This window comes from Centrocercus urophasianus, unplaced genomic scaffold (assembly GCF_019232065.1).
Source record: "Centrocercus urophasianus isolate 14NV4802_14NV808 unplaced genomic scaffold, USGS_Curo_1.0 seq_9, whole genome shotgun sequence".
NCBI classification, from domain to species: domain Eukaryota; kingdom Metazoa; phylum Chordata; class Aves; order Galliformes; family Phasianidae; genus Centrocercus; species Centrocercus urophasianus.
The window spans coordinates 22,836,001-22,852,070 of record NW_024885532.1 but is presented as its reverse complement, the minus strand read 5'-3'; the positions used below and the strand labels follow the sequence as shown (position 1 = coordinate 22,852,070).

General features: G+C 42.1%; 1 protein-coding gene across 4 annotated transcripts in view; it reads left to right on the top strand.

The window, feature by feature from the left end:
* The first annotated feature begins 6,754 nt into the window (after nucleotides 1–6,754).
* HTR2A (5-hydroxytryptamine receptor 2A) overlaps nucleotides 6,755–16,070 on the top strand; it is a 29,297-nt gene continuing 19,981 nt past the window's right edge. For 2 of the 4 annotated variants that reach the window (XR_006171985.1, XM_042838918.1), the window contains exons 1-3: nucleotides 6,755–6,971; nucleotides 7,055–8,128; nucleotides 12,664–12,864. Coding sequence is in view for 3 of the 4 variants with exons in the window: in XM_042838918.1 (XP_042694852.1) it covers nucleotides 7,723–8,128; nucleotides 12,664–12,864 (607 nt within the window). In the remaining variant the exon portion in view is untranslated. Of the gene's footprint in view, nucleotides 8,129–12,663; nucleotides 12,865–16,070 lie in introns of all 4 variants that reach the window. The other 2 variants (XM_042838920.1, XM_042838919.1) reach the window with 2 other exon arrangements.

The following is a 16,070-nucleotide window of genomic DNA, read 5'->3' as shown; positions in this document are numbered from 1 at the left end:
ATCATAGAATCATAGAATCATAGAATCATAGAATCATAGAATCATAGAGTCATAGAGTCATGGGCAGGGTCACCAACCAGCAGACCAGGCTGCCCAGAGCCACATCCAGCCTGGCCTTGAATGCCTCCAGGGATGGGGCATCCACAACCTCCTTGGGCAACCTGTTCCAGTGCGTCACCACCCTCTGGGTAAAAAACTTCCTCCTAATATCTAACCTAAACCTCCCGTCTCAGTTTAAAACCATTCCCCCTTGTCCTATCACTGTCCACCCTCGTAAACAGTCATTTCCCCTCCTGTTTATATTTTCCCTTCAAGTACCGGAAGGCCACAATGAGGTCTCCCCAGAGCCTTCTCTTTTCCAAGCTGAATAAGCCCAACTCCCTCAACTTTCTTCACAGGAGAGGTGCTCCAGCCCTCTGATCATCTTAGTGTCCCTCCTCTTATGGAGTTCAGACACTACTGCACCAACATGTAACACATATTTACCAATCTGGAGGTAACACAATTATTTAATCGTATTTTGTTACAGCTTTTGATGTTTTAACAGCCAGATGCCAAGAGCACACATTTTGCATTTAGATATGTGAATTGCCATCTTACATGAAGTGATTGAAGGGTGAGATCCAGCACAGCAGCCCAGTGAATTAGTGCCCCTAAACTTAGTTACACAGAACACATCTGGAACTTTTTTCTGTTGACACTCCCAGTGAGGAGACTCAATTGCCTTTTCACAAAAGCAACTGTTTTTCTATGCATGTACAATTAAGTAGAAATTAATCTTAAATGAACAGGCACTGTTGATGAGGCAGAGACACAATGCCATGACCAATATTTAAGGACTCAATCAGCCCAATTATTTTTTTCTGTTACAAATCTGCACCTTCTTACCAGTCGTTACTGCCCCAAAGATCTTGATTTACTGCTGACCTGTGTTTGCCAAAACATAACAACACTGACAGAATTATTACATGCATCCATTAAAACTGTTCAAATTGGTCAAATTTAATTAAACAAAGCTGTTGGTAACAATCCTAGGTTTGCCAAGGAGTAGCTATAAATGCATATTTCTAGAAATACAACATACATTCAATAAGACATTTATACTGATCCTAATTCATTTGTTGCATAATGTTTTCTACCGTGATGATTATAAACTATGTATTATAAATTAACAAGTTTAAAAATGTACTATCCTAGAAGGAAGGGAAGGGAAGGGAAGGGAAGGGAAGGGAAGGATGATGGGTGCAGTGTCTAGCACATGATGGAAGGATAAGGCAGCCTTTAATAGTCATGCAAGACCCTCCACAGCTTGACAGAAAGCTCACACATTGCCACTTCCGCAATATGGTGATGTTTTTGATCGCCCAATTATGAAGACATTTTTTCACTGGATAACAGCTGAGATGATTCAGGCTTTGGATGATGATCGATGTTATTTGGGGCAGCAGGAGAAGACAGCGCATCTTTGAGCAGGAGACTGAAGCAAATCAGTAGGAAAATGATCACTGCTTCTTGGCAGTTTAAACCGAGAAAAAAAATTGAATAGATTTTCATACTAATGCTGAAGTACAGAGCTTTAAGCCACAGGACTTGCAGTGATGTTTGTCAGGATGAATTAAATTTTTACCTGTAGAGGAACTGCCCAGTTTACAAATCAGGTCATCGTAGAATCATAGAATCATAAAGGTTGGAAAAAGATTCCTAAGACCATCTAGTCCAAACGTCAGCCCATCCCTTCCATGTGCACTAATCCATGTCCCACAGAGCCACATCTACCCTCATCAGACCAAAGCATTACACTGACGCAGAACAAGTCAACCTGCCAGCTTCTTTCCAGTAATGCTGAAATGGAGATATCCAAAACCAAATGGGTTTTAGTAAACCAAAGACCTACAGAGGTCTCTGATCATATAAAAGCTATTGTCGGTTGTATAAATAGTCAACATTTACACCTGAGAGAAAGATTAGGAAGAAGAACTTTCAAGCCTTTCTGAAACAAAGCACAGATATTTATAGAGGTTTCTATAAATAAGGTTGCAGAGTTCATTCTTAAAGCATCACAGGCTGTTCATTGCTTCAGCACAAAAACTTAAAGGATGCTTGCCAGTAACATGGCCTTTAGTGGAAAACTGCTTCCACAAAATCAACATTTTATGCAAGAAAAAATTAATTTTGCCCAAGGCATTCAGGTTTCCTTTGGGAATATCAAAGCAAAATATTTTCTCCACTACACTGACTTGACCAAAATCAAATGTTTCACTTTATTTTTTAACTGAACAAGAATATTTGATTTCAATTCAGTTCAATGTGAAACTGCCTCTGGGCTTGCTGCTACAATGGATATAAATCGTCCCAGAGAATAAGGGAATAAGATAATTTGCATCACAGCCAGGTAGCTGGCTCACAAGAAAACATTTTTAATTCAACAATATTAAAATACTACATTTTGTTAAAAAATACTGAAAATATTTGTGTACCTTCAGAAACTGAAGCTCTTCAGAGATTTTCCTCCTGTGGAAAAAAAAAATGATATGAAGAAACTGTTTAAATAGTCAACATTTCACAAGACAGGTGTTTGGTTGTTTTTTTTTTCCCACTGTGATTTCCAGCCCACAAATCATTACACAAGTTTTGTGACACAACAACTTCACTGAGCTGTGCTGGAATCACATCAACATGGAAGTGATATCAGGTGTAGTGATACTGGTCCCAGTGGACATCTCTAGGCAGATATATGCCTTAGAGTGCTGCAGTTTCTTACACTTACCTCCTTGTTGGGACTGTAAGTATGCAGAATGGCCTGGGGATCCTGAAAGAATTACATGCAGTGAGGAAAGAGGATACTGCGTGTCACCAGGAATGCCATACATCCATCCACACCTCATGGATACATGAGCCAGTGAGGCTTTTGAAAGCAGCACACGAGGACATGGTGCTGGTGCCACAGAATTCAGCTTGTTGGGATCTTCACCCATGGACTGCAAGCATGAAGGATGCTGGTCCTGCGTGATTTTTGGAAAGGTGGTGACAGCTGTTTCTACAACAGAATGGGTTGAGAAGATCAAGAGATCCAGCCTGAGCTCAACTGTGGAGCATGTATCATAAAGAATCAGAGCAGCACCATTTAGTTATTTGTTCTGGTTTATAATAACTTGGCTCTGATTCATGTCTCCAGGCACCAGAACATGAACTGCTCCAGCAGCTCCAGTAAATGTAAACAGAGAAACCAGATAACTGCAAGTTCAACCATGATGAAAACTATTCATGCTCCCCTGGCCTGACTTCTAGATATCAGAGTGAATGATTAACCTCTGCAGTTTATACAGTTACTGATTACACTATCTACTGAAAACATCAAAGAAGGCAATAACAAACTCAGAGGCCTGTATACCTTGAATTATCCTAAGTTTGAGTTACGTAAATGAACTGATTTTTAAAAAACCTGTCCCCTATCAGAAGACATTGCTGAAAAGGAATACATTTTCAGGAAGCAGTAACACACCACGCCAATCATAAAAACCCTGCCCAAGTGGGCAGTTTAATGGCCTACAACGTTTCGAAGCAGGGCTGGGGAACAGAGGAGGGGCTCACATGAATGCCATACATTGGTCTCTACCAGAAATTACAAAGCAGTATGTTCCAGTGCCTGCTTTGTTTCTGAAGAATGCTTAATGCCTAGCTGCAGACCACGTTATCACCACTTCAAGCTAAGATTACACTTAATTTACATAGGCTGTAGCAGACTGCAGCTGTCTTTGTTTTCAGTACAGACACTTCCTGGGATTTCAGTTTTCCAGAGCTATTCACCTTTAGGAAAAACAATGGTCAGCATTGGCTTTAGACATTGAAAATAATGCGGGAGTTGTATTCAACTGTTGCTTCAATGCAGAACACTCTCAGTTCTGCGAGGAGATGAAAGCACATGGGAAAGCCCAGGTACCCTCCTTTCACTGAGCTCAGCATGGGAAGGTTGTATGTTTTGGGTTGCTTGACACCTGTAGTGACATTACATGGAAGAAAAGCCATTTTCAGGTTTTCAGGGGGTAGTAGTGTTAAATCTGGAGGTAAATAACAGAATATATTTTCACCCAGTAGAACACCCAGCACACTTTGCTAGAAGACATAGGATCATGAGCTTGTTTCTGACATACTGAGCTACACAGAAGTGTTTTCTTGGCCATCCATGCTTCACATGCAAGGAAGGATTTTTGATGTGACTATGCCTCAGGCTCACATCTAACAAATGGGACAGAAGACTGCTCAGAAGACACTCAGACAAATGTGTCTACGGCAGACAAAAGGAGATGTTGCAATGCTTACCTGAAGATCTTATGACTGTATCTGTAAAGGTCTCCATCATGGAGACATCCAACTTGTTAACATGTACTGTGTATATTTCTGTTGTCCAGAGTTACATTCTCAAAAGAGACTTTGGATCCAAGAAAGGTTTAAGTATCTGGGTGAGAGTTATACTACCAGAGCAAAGAGAAGGTGAAGTTGCTCAGTGTGGACCAGGAAGGTAATAAATTCCTGCCTCTTTCTACACTTCAGGGATCTGCTTCAGGCCTACAAGGAGCTGCAGATGTGAATCTAGGGTTCACAAAACTTTTACACACAGCCTACACACACTATTACACACAGTGCATTCATGCAAGAAACTGGAAGACCTTGTTCCAAATCTCCTTTCTAGTCTTGGAGTGAGAAACAAGTGCACAGACCTGTCTGGTACAACTTTGCTGGTGTAACCAGCCTCTGACCCACAGTTGGGGTATTTACCTCCCAGAAAGTATTTCCCATTGAAACTATTACATCAAAGAATCATTTGAGCTTGGAGGAAGCCCTATGAGAAAACAGCAGAGGATGTCTGGTCTCCTCAGAAAGAACTTACACTTACCCTTAGGCGAGGGGTCTTGGGTCCCTCTTTGCAAGTACAGAATCATAGATTAATGGAATCATCAAGGTCAGAAAAGACTTCTAAGATCATCCAGTCCTACCATCAGCCCATCTCCACCATGCCCACTGACCATGTCCCTCTGTGCCACGTCTACTCATTTCTTGAATACCTCCAGGGATCGTGACTCCATCACCTCCCTAAACAGACTGTTCCAGTGCCTCACCACCCTTTCTAATAATTTATTTTCTAATATTTAACCCACATAGAATCATAGACTCATTAAAAGTTGGAAAAGACCTCTAAGACCACTAGGATTATTTAGCCCACTAAGTAGCTATGTTCAGCAATAGTGGAGCATATCTACAGCAGGTTTGCATTCTCACACCAAGGGCATCTTTATGGGGATAGCTGCTAAAATCTCTGGAGCCGAGATGTTGAATTCCCTTGTTAACTGTAGTAACCCAATTCAGTTATCATGTTAAAGGAGGGAGGGAAAGAGCTTATTTGGGATCTCACGTGTCACTGTTAGGGTTAAAATGTTTCATGCTAAATTCAGCACTATCAGCCTTCTTTACCAGCTTATGCTGTCTGATAGTCTCCTGGGCTATTCTATGGGACTGGGAAGCTTTAGTGTTGAGATGATTCATTTCTGATTTCCAAGTAGGAGCTGCTCTCTGGCTGCTCTGTCCTGCTCTGGTAGCTGCTGGTGTGGGAGTAGATTGCAAAACTGATCCCAAAGTGACTTTACTGTGAGAGGCTTTACCGTAAAAAATGCCTCATAGACATGGAGCATGTGCCCTGGGACTTCCTTTGATAAGTCTTTGACCGCTGATGAGATCAGCACATAGCAGAAAAGTTGTGGCAAGTCTCCACGTACTTGCAGCCCCCTGAGATGTGCAGGAGAGTTAGAGATGCTGCATGCCAACCTGAGCTATGGGAGCACACACCCAACTCCTCTGCTTAGTTTTTGGCAAGAGTAAGTCTTGGGGAATTTCTGAGGAGCATTTCTGCTATGTGGAAAATTTAAGAGTTGCTTACTTCATGCGGCAGAATGGACTGTGAGGGGCTGATTTGTCAGAGAACACAAATCCCCCATCTGCTGTGTGCTACTTTGCTTTAGAGACCTGCTTCATCTGGGATGCTTCTTTGGGACAGGTTGCTGGGGTTCGCTGTAACATCCCCTCCTCACAAATGGGAGGGACGTCAGGCTGACTTCACATTTTTATAAATAGCCACTGCCAGTTTGATAAGCGTGCCAGCATAGACGTGGAGTTAAAACTGAAGGGGACTGATCATTATTTCTTCCTTGTAAGGCTTGCATAATTTCCCCTGTAGATGGAAAAAGCTTTGCACTTATGTTTTTCACTACTATCTACCACTGTGAGCCTTAGATTTCATCTCTTTAAGCCTACATCCTGTGAAACGCTGTAATTGCATGCAGCTGTGTTTGCAAGGCATCCTCTGCAAATGCAACGTGTGCAAAGTGTGTGAAAAAGACCCAAGCTCAGGACCTCCAAAATATGCCATGAAAAACTGCTGGTTTGCAAAAAAAATAAAAAATAAAAAAATCCCCTGCTTGGACTGCCCTCCTCTGCCGTCGCTACCTTGCAGTTTGTGACATCCAAATAGTGGGAGGTCTGACAAACCGAACGAGGCAGCGAGCAAGAAATTCCATTCCTGTCGAAATCTGTAATTCCTCCTTGCTGGCTGCTTTTCCTCGTGTGCGTGCTTTCTTCTGTGTCACTGTGTGCGAAGGGCTTTGCTATTATTATTATTTTAAATATAGCTTGCCCCGGGGCGGGGGAATCGCACAAGGAAAGAGCCGGCGAGCAGCCTATCTCTCAGAAGAAAAGAGAGAGCCTCGCAGCACAGGAGCTGGCTTCACTCGAGTGTGCAGTTTAGAAGTCAAAACAAAACAAAACAAAACAAGCAAACCAAAAGATTTTTTCCAAGTGCCACCGTTTTGGAGGAGGCTGAAGAAAAAGAACCCCAAACTGGCTAAATGCTGAAGGATGCAGGCAGACAGGGGCACAGAGCGAACCCAAACGCAGTTTGAGTGTGGGCTCTGAAGTGCAATGTAAGTCTCTCTTAAATTGTCTTGTTTTGTTTTGTTTTGTTTTTAAAATCATAGTATCTGTTTTTTTCTTTTCCATTTTGAAGCCAGGCTGGGCCAAAAGGTACAGTTAGTGACAAAAATCAGCGTGGAGCAGAACGTGTAATCACTGATCTGGGGCTGAAAATGATCCTGAAATGCAACAGAAGTCAGAAATGCAACAGAATATCAGGCGTATTATGGAAGATGCACTATAAATAAGAGCATATCTAATTATTTCAAGAGAAAGATGCCGGACAGAATCTTTAATCAACTTTCTTAACAGGGAAGCAAGAGTTCTGCTGCTTCGTATGGCAAGCTATTTTAATACTGCTGTGTTCAAAATTGTGTGATTACAGTTACCAATGGCAATAAGATGTAGCTCCAGAGGGGAGTCCTAGTGGCTGCAAAAGTTTTTTCTCTCTTATTTCTACAATATTTTTGCTCTCTCAAGCCTCAAGTCCACGGTCTCTGTCCTCTAGTTTGGCTTTGCTTTTTACCTGGGTTTTCAGTGCCAACTCTGGACTTCCTATGGAACAGAAAACAAAACATTTCGGCATTTGGAGTAATTCTGGTATGTTTTTCTACATCGTGCTAATGGTAAAAATGCAGTTGACAAAGGATTGGGCTCCACCAACTTCTGCCACAGACAGCTGAGGAATGCAAAGCCTGATGGTGACAAAGGGTGACCATTTCCTATTTTTCACCATTTATCTCACCGATTTCAGACTTAGCAATGGATACCCTTTGTGATGAGGAAAGCTCTGTGAACCCAACTGCAAACTCCTTAATGCAAATAAATCATGAGAGGAGACTCTACAGAAACGTTTACGGACCAGGAGAGACTAATGTGTCACATTTCTGTAACTTGACTGCGGACTCCGAAAACCTGACCAATCTTTCATGTGAAAGTCCTCAGTGCTACTCGTCCCTCTTTCAGCTCTCAGAGAAAAACTGGCCAGCTCTGCTGACAGTGATAGTGATTGTTTTAACCATTGCTGGGAATATTCTTGTCATCATGGCTGTGTCACTGGAGAAAAAGCTGCAGAATGCCACTAACTATTTTCTCATGTCACTTGCAATAGCTGATATGCTGCTGGGTTTCCTTGTCATGCCCGTGTCAATGTTAACCATACTGTACGGTGAGTACGAGCTGTGGAATCTGCTGCATGTTGAGGGAAGCTTTAAACATTGCATGCACGTGTTGGCATTGTTCTTATTTCATTCTTACTGTAATGACTCCATGCGGGAAGCATGTAAGTGGTTAATGGACGTAAGAACAGATTGATAGATATTTACTTATTTGCTGATGGAATTGTCTCAAAACATGCATGAAGACGCTTTGTTCTCCTTATTCTTTCATTGTTTTCCCTGGCTTATAAATTTCAGTAATTCTGGTGGGAATATAGGGTCCTGCCAGCTACTCTGCTTTGCAAAAATGTGTGGAAGGACTAATGACTGCCTTTAGAGTAAAAGCTGGCAACCCCTTTAATTTTTTTAATGAAGTAATTCAAACTTTAAAATTCCCTTAGCACCAACATCTTACTTAGACCTTCACTTACAGAGACAGGCTGCAATAAATACTGTGGGAGTTAAAAACTGGATGGGAATTAATTCTGCCTAATTTTTACTAACATTTACAGAAGCAAAGCTAAATATTAGCTACAATTCCATAAGATATTTAAGAATTAAGTGGATTATGACTCACAGTTCAGACCCTTGTAGGTGATTAATATAGCAGACCTTTCTTCTCATTTGTGCCGAAATCATTTGCAGCACAGCTTGCGTAGGAAAAAGCAGCAGCCTGTGTGTTCAGTGTCAATATTGTCAGGCTATTATCATCCCTAAACTTTGAAAAATGAGTTTTCCAGTACCACAAGCAAGTGGCTATATTTGAAAGAGAAGCCGAGGAGGAAAGCGAGGTTGTTTGCAAAGGTTTCTATAGCCGCATGGTTTCAGGAGTAGAGCTCTCTGAGTGCGAGGCTGTAACTTACAAGAGGTTTCATCCAGCACACTAGAAGTTTATTTCCCAGTACCACATTTCTGCATGGTGCTGACACCGCTGAGGGTATGAGGCTGTGATTCATTGCACTAATTGTGCAATCACTCTGGCCGTTGGAGAAGCAGCGTAAAGCTGCAGAAACCGTCCATTGCGTAAGGTGAACAAAAACCCTTCCTGACACTGCCTGCTTCCCTGAGACAAGCAACAGGGACTCCTGCTGGCCAGGCTCTGCTGCCGACGAAACCCCAAAGTGCCCCAAACCCTAACGGCTGAGAGATATCTGGCTGGGAGATGAGGACTGGGATTCCTACAGGCAGCCCTGCAAATCCACAGGCAGCAATCAGACAGGTGGTATCACGTGGTAATAAGATGCAAGAGGATGGCCTTAAGGCATGCCAGAGGGGTTAAAATGGATATTAGGAAGAATTTCTTCATGGAGTGTGTGGTTGAGCATTGGAATGGGCTGCCTGGGGAAGTGGTGCTGTCCCCATTCCTGGATGTATTTAAGAGATGTGTGGATGTGGCACTAAAGGTTATTTAGTGATGGAAGGAAGATGGTTGGACTGGATGATCTCTTCAAGTCTAAATGATTCTATGATTCTATGCCACCTACAATGGTAATCCCCAGTCAGAATTAGGGACCTCTGTAACAAGGGACTTGCAATGAGGTTGCTCCTCCACTCACTCTTTGCAGGGAAATTTTGACAATTTTGCTAGAAACAAAAATGATTTCTTTACCTACACCTTATCACTATTTTGTGCAATTCCCATTGGGATGCCTTGACCAAATGTCCTGCACAACAGAAGCCAGGCAGGCTTTTCTGTCCACCCAGCAGCTCCAGCTTCCCATTGAAAAGACATTCTGCAACACTTTCACAGCATCCAGGAAAGGTGAATGTGCCCACAGATCAGAAAACACCCAGAGTTGAGCAGTACTTTTTCCCACTCAAACATGCACTTAGTTCTGAACATCTCTTGGAGATTTGCCCCATGGCAGCATGGAGATGTTGTTGGGTTTATTGGCAGATGCTTCTTCCCTGCTGCAGCAGAAGGATCAGGTGCTTCAAAGGGCTCCTGAGCAGCCCAGCACTAACTCTGAGGCCTCAGCTCAGGTGCTTCTGACAAGGTACAACAGTATACAAGGCCTTTTCAGCAACCATGCCTGCCTACAGACTCTCCTCTTTCCTTAGCCCTTCATCACTCAGTTTTCGCATATCCCTTGTTACCAATCCTGGTCAGCTTCACTTCTCCACCTCCTCTCCTGAAAGGCCTTGGGAGAAAACACTTCTCTTCTTCATACTATCTAGGTACAACAGGAGAAAAATCTTGTCTCTGTGTTATCTGCTCTCCCTTTCAGCCTCACAACCTGACCATTAGCAGATGTGCAAGCATTACTTGCCTCTTCTTCGGATGGGTCTCCCTCGTGTGAGCTCCTAGACATCAGGAGCTCTCATGAGCCATGTTTTGTTTTACTTTGTTTTGTTTTGCTTTGTTTCCCCTGGATAAGCAGAAGGGTGAATTAGGCAATGGTGAGAAGATGGCACAAGACCAAGGTGCCCCATCTCACATGTCACTTAACATGTCGTAAGGTCAGCCTGGAGGAGGCTGCACCCTTCTTGACTTGCACTGCATCTGCAGTTGGCTCCTCTCATCTGTCTTCCATTTCATGGCCATGTAGTCTCCAAGGTGGTTTATCTGAAGAATGCTGCCTATCCCTGCCATATCCAGGTTTAGAGCAAGGACAAGAAGTCTAGAAGGGTGTGACAAATCTGTTCTGAAAGAGAACAGGCGCATAGTGTTGAGCGCAAAAGTAGTTTCTGCCTTTTCCCTGTGCAAACTGTCCTGGGCTGACATAGAGGCTGCGAGGAAGACATGCTTCAGAAATTCAGCCCTCATTTAGAGCTCTCCAGAGACTGGCTTCCTCTTTGGAAGAGCAGGAAAAAGATAAAACTTATCCATAAATACCGTATGGCTTATTAGAGTCAGTCACATTACAGCCATCCAAGAGCACCAGGAAATAGGTCTCTGCAGTGCTTAGAGAGAGTAAATGTAATTAGGCACAGACCTAATTCCTCTGCCTCTAATCCTTCTGTTGCAAACTTGGTTGTACTGTATTTCCAAAAGAGCCAGGCACACCCTGAAAAACTAATATCTTCTTACAACATCAGCTTTACCATTGTCCTATGCAACACATTCTTGGGCAGCTTGGGTAATTAACGTGGTAAATTAAATCACCAAAAGACAAGGGAAGGTTAACTGCAAAACTTGCCCCAAGAAGACTTACTGGTGGTTCCCTGCAGGACTAGAAGAACCTTGGTATGACGGTTTTGCAGGGCTCTGCTTAGCCTACGCCTGCTTAACAACTTGGATATACTATGAGCTTACACAATTTTCCAAAAGCCTGAAGTGGGAGAGGCTACAAGCACTCAGATGCCCAGAATCAGAATCATCAACCCCAAAAGAGAAAGTCTAAAATGAACAAATGAAATTTAGTGAGGATAAAAGCAAAGTTATCCACTTAGGAAGAGATATCAAACCAACGCCTGCTGGGGAAATTAGTCCAGGCTTCAGAATCTTGAAACAGATCTGACTGTCAAAATGAATCATAAGCTAAGTATGCAGCATAAGTATGATGCTTTCATACCAAAGGCCCTGTTCATTCCAGGTTAGATAAGTAAGAGCATTCCTGCAAGACCCGCGAAGCAGGCTCGTATTTCACTTAGCAGTCAGGAGGCCTTTTCAGCAGCATCAAGAACAGGATCCAGCATTGGTCACTGCAGCAAGATAAATTAAATAGATTCTGGGGCAGAGAAACAAGAGGCATAAAAGTTCTGTAAACATCATCTGCAAGCAAAAGATAAAGGAACTGGCTTTGCTTAGTCTGGAAGAGAAAAAGATAGACAAGACATGATAGCCATCTTCCAATAGCTTTCAGAAAGGACAGTAATCAATTATTCTTCATTACCAGTGGAAAAAACAAGGAAAAAGAAAGGCTTAGTTTGCAGCAAAGAACGTGTAGGATTGATACTGATAAACTCTCATGTATTATCTTCGGATTGCTTTCTCTGTAGTAGCCTGACAATATACACTGATGATATTAGAATATTGTCCCTATCTAAATATGTGGAAATAAGTTATCTAAAGATAGGTGTCATAAACATCACTGATATGCAACTAAATATATTTCTTTCTCCAGCTGCCACCAAATCTGAAGTTTCAGTTTCAGAATTTAGAAGGCTTTGTAGATCAGCAGGTGTTAATAATACAGTAATCACACTAATGATAATTTCTAATGGAAAACTGAGAAATTCCACACGTGCAGTAACAATTTTTTTTCTCCTTCCATAGATGTTGATTACAACATCAAGCATTATTCACATAGAAAAGAAAAACACATACCCACACTGCAGCCTGGGAAAAATAAATAAATAAATAAATAAATAAATAAATAAATAAATAACCCCAAAAAGCAAACAGAGCCTTTGCAAGAAAATTGAAAAAAAAAAAAAAAAAAAAAAAAAAAAAAAGATTTCCTAAAAGAGAAATAGAGAAGCTATCAGACAGCTTCCTTACTACCAGCATTTCCTAGGAATACATGCGCAGTAAGAAAAATGCTTCGCAACAGAAGATGTGACTACGTCACATTATAGCTGATGTCAACTTTCTCTTGCTCAGAATACACGTGGCCTCTGCCTAAGGAGCTGTGTGCCATTTGGATCTACCTGGACGTGCTTTTCTCCACTGCCTCCATCATGCACCTCTGTGCCATCTCATTGGATCGTTACATTGCCATTCGAAATCCCATCTACCACAGCAGGTTTAACTCAAGAACAAAGGCTTTTGCAAAAATAATCGCTGTTTGGACCATATCAGTTGGTAAGTGAGCAATACTTCAGCATGTAATTGCAGATTTCTAGCTTTTGAGATGATGGGACAGATACACATTTCAGTCTAAAACTGTGTTTTCTGACTGCAATACTTTCCTTGCCACAGTCTAAGAAGTGCTGTAATGTAGTAATTAAGCAATACACAATCAACAATGACAACACGAAATGGAGGTGAAGCTGAGCAGCACAGTTATAGAAGGAATACACATTAGCACTAAGACTGTTAGGTTCAGTTTTGTCTTAAAAATGTGTTTATTTCCCATATTGATTATCCATCATTACCGTAACATCTGAAAACAAAAAAATAAAGATACTGACAAAGATATTGACTGAAAACATTTTCCTGTAAGTCAATTGTTCCAGCTTCTCATTAGGGTAGTTTACTTAGAGATCTTCCACATGGTCAGATATTTTCTGTTTTTTCCTGATATCAGGACAGGGTGAGGTTTGTACAATATCCCATTTAGGAGGCATTAGATGCTCTGCCTATACCATAGACGAGAAGTGTTTCCCAATGGAGAGCCCAGAGCTGCAGCCTTAAGGAGGTGCCCCGAATGATTCACCTGAAAAATCTCTCTCTGCATTGGTGTAACCCGGAGACTTGCAACCACATAGCAGTGTCATGTGTTACTGTACATGGTAACAGCACCTTTGGTCCAGAGCTGTTTCATGATGTGGGAGATGGAAAGAGTTTGGTATCTGATGCTATCAGGGTTTTCTTCACAAACTTTAAGCGTTGGTTCCAAGCATACTGAAAGCACCACTCCCTTTGGCTCATCCATTTTTTCAGAGCACCTGTGCATTGGCAGCTCACTTATTCATTCACTGACCTCGTTGCAGCCTTCCAATACCTAAAGGGAGCCTACAAACAGGAGGGGAGTCAACTCTTTGAAAGGGTAGGTAATAGCAAGACAAGGAGAAATGGTTCTAAGTTGAAGGAGGGAAGATTTAGGTTGGATATCAGGGGAAAGTTCTTTTTTTATGAGTAATGAAGTGCTGGAAGAGGCTGCCAGAGAGGTTGAGATGCCCTGTCCCTGGAGGTGTTTAAGACCAGGTTGGATGGGGCCCTGAGCAATATAATCTAGTATTAGATATGGAAGTTGGTGGCCCTGCCTGCAGTAGGGGGGTTGGAGCTTGATGGTCCTTGAGATTCCTGGCATCCCTCTTTCAGCCCAGTCTGCACTCCAGCATATTTGTGGCTTAGAATAGCTGAATCTTCTGCAGAACATCAAGTGATAGTGGTAGCTCTCTCTCTCATCAGACGGGCAGCTGTGCACTCTCCAAAGTACCCCATACCTAGCAAGGTGCAACAGCATCACTTACATGGGGCTCATAGTGTGTCCAGCTGACCAGATGTAGATGTCTAGCACAGGACATGTGAACTCCACCCTAAAAACACCTAGCTCTCTATAAACTATTCAAAAAGCCTAGGCCAACTCATTTTGGTGCAGATGTTCCCCTTTAGATGACATGAATCATACCTTATACCTCTATAGCTATAGAATCATAGAATCACAGAACTGCGTACACCATAGTCCCTTTGCTTATTAATCCAGTACAAAACACATTATTTTGTCTTTTCATTTTTTTTCCCCAGCCTCAGGCACTGCTAAGTGTAAGCATTTTCTCTGCATGACATAAAAAAGTGAAGTATTCATTAAATTTGTCTGTACTGCATTTGTTGGTATTAGTGCGTGGTGCCTGCACTAACAAACTCATAGAAAGTTCAGAATGAGCAAATCAAGGGTCTGTGCACCTCAACAACTTTCCGTAGACAGTGACTTGCTAGCAGAGCTTCCAAATAAGATCACTATTCAAATGAATTTAGAAAAAGAACCCTATTATTTAAGCTCTTCTGGTTAGAATATGGTTTATGTCCTACAGAAGGAGGAGTTTGCTCTTTGATATCTTGAGCCACAGATTTTATTTGTTATCACTGTGGCAAGTGACAGAAGACAGACCTATTTAAATCTGAAAAACACAACTCCTTGCTTTACTGGAAGGCACACAAGTGTGGCATGAGAGAAGGTGGCATCCACTTTTCTGCAGATGGATAAGGACATATGTAAGGCAGTGGTGGATGTTTGAAAGATAGTTGGGCTGATAGGATAAAGCTCCATTTCGTTCACAAATAGCACATCATCAGTAGAACATGTAGGTTATAGATACAAATGAAATCAAAAAAGGACCCTGAGGTACGCATGAATAAAGCACTGCTCAGCTGCTGTTAGTGCCATGGAAGCAAAGGGCATGAGAAGATGAGCTGAAGGAAGACAGTGTCAGTTCCCTGCCTGGGAAATGAGTCAGGAATGATCTATGGAGAATGTGATGTGCTATAAAACAAGCTATAATGGAGTTTCTGAGCTGCCCATTGCCAGTCTGGACTGAGATTGCAGCATGGCATGTTGCTATATTGAGTAAAAAACAAGAAACTATGAGGAAACTTGCTAGATCCCGGATCTTCCATGCAACTTACTGGCAGTTGGTCACTGATCCTGATCCTGTCTTCAGTCATCACAACATGACTCAGAATAGATTGGAAATGATTTCTGAAGAATGAGGTCATTTATAGATCATTTAGTAATAGAAAAGGGTTTCTGAACAGAGGTCTCTATGTATCATTTACCAATCTTCAGGCTCTCAGTGCTACTTAAGAGTGGCAGTGCTATAAATTATTTAACATCTTGCATGTTCACATAGGAACAGCTAACACAGGCAAAAACAGTGCCAGGCACAGCACACTTTCCCCAGCTCACAGTGTGGCTGAAATTTCAGTGACAAATTCAGAGGGACGGGAGTTTCTCAAGGTTTTGCCCTCCAGCCTCAGTTCAGATAACCTTTGGCTCCCCTTGCCTGTACAGTTTGCAGCTCAGCTGGTGTCCTGTGAACTAGCATGATGCATGAGATTGAGAGTAAGAAGGCAAAGAAAGAAATGAAATGCCACATGTTCCCCTGAACAGAGGCTCATTTTGCCTGGAGTAAGCGGGAGAACCTTTCAATCAAAGAGCTTAAATAGCTTCCTCACTGTCAACATTCTTAGTTAACCCTCTTGCATAGCCCTCTCTAATAATTTATTTACCAGGCTGAGTCTCAATCCATTTTGGATCTTTTTGCATGGAAGCATCCCATGTCCAGGTCATCTTTGTATCCGTCTCTGAATCTCTTCTAGCACTTCTAACATTTTCTTTGAGACAG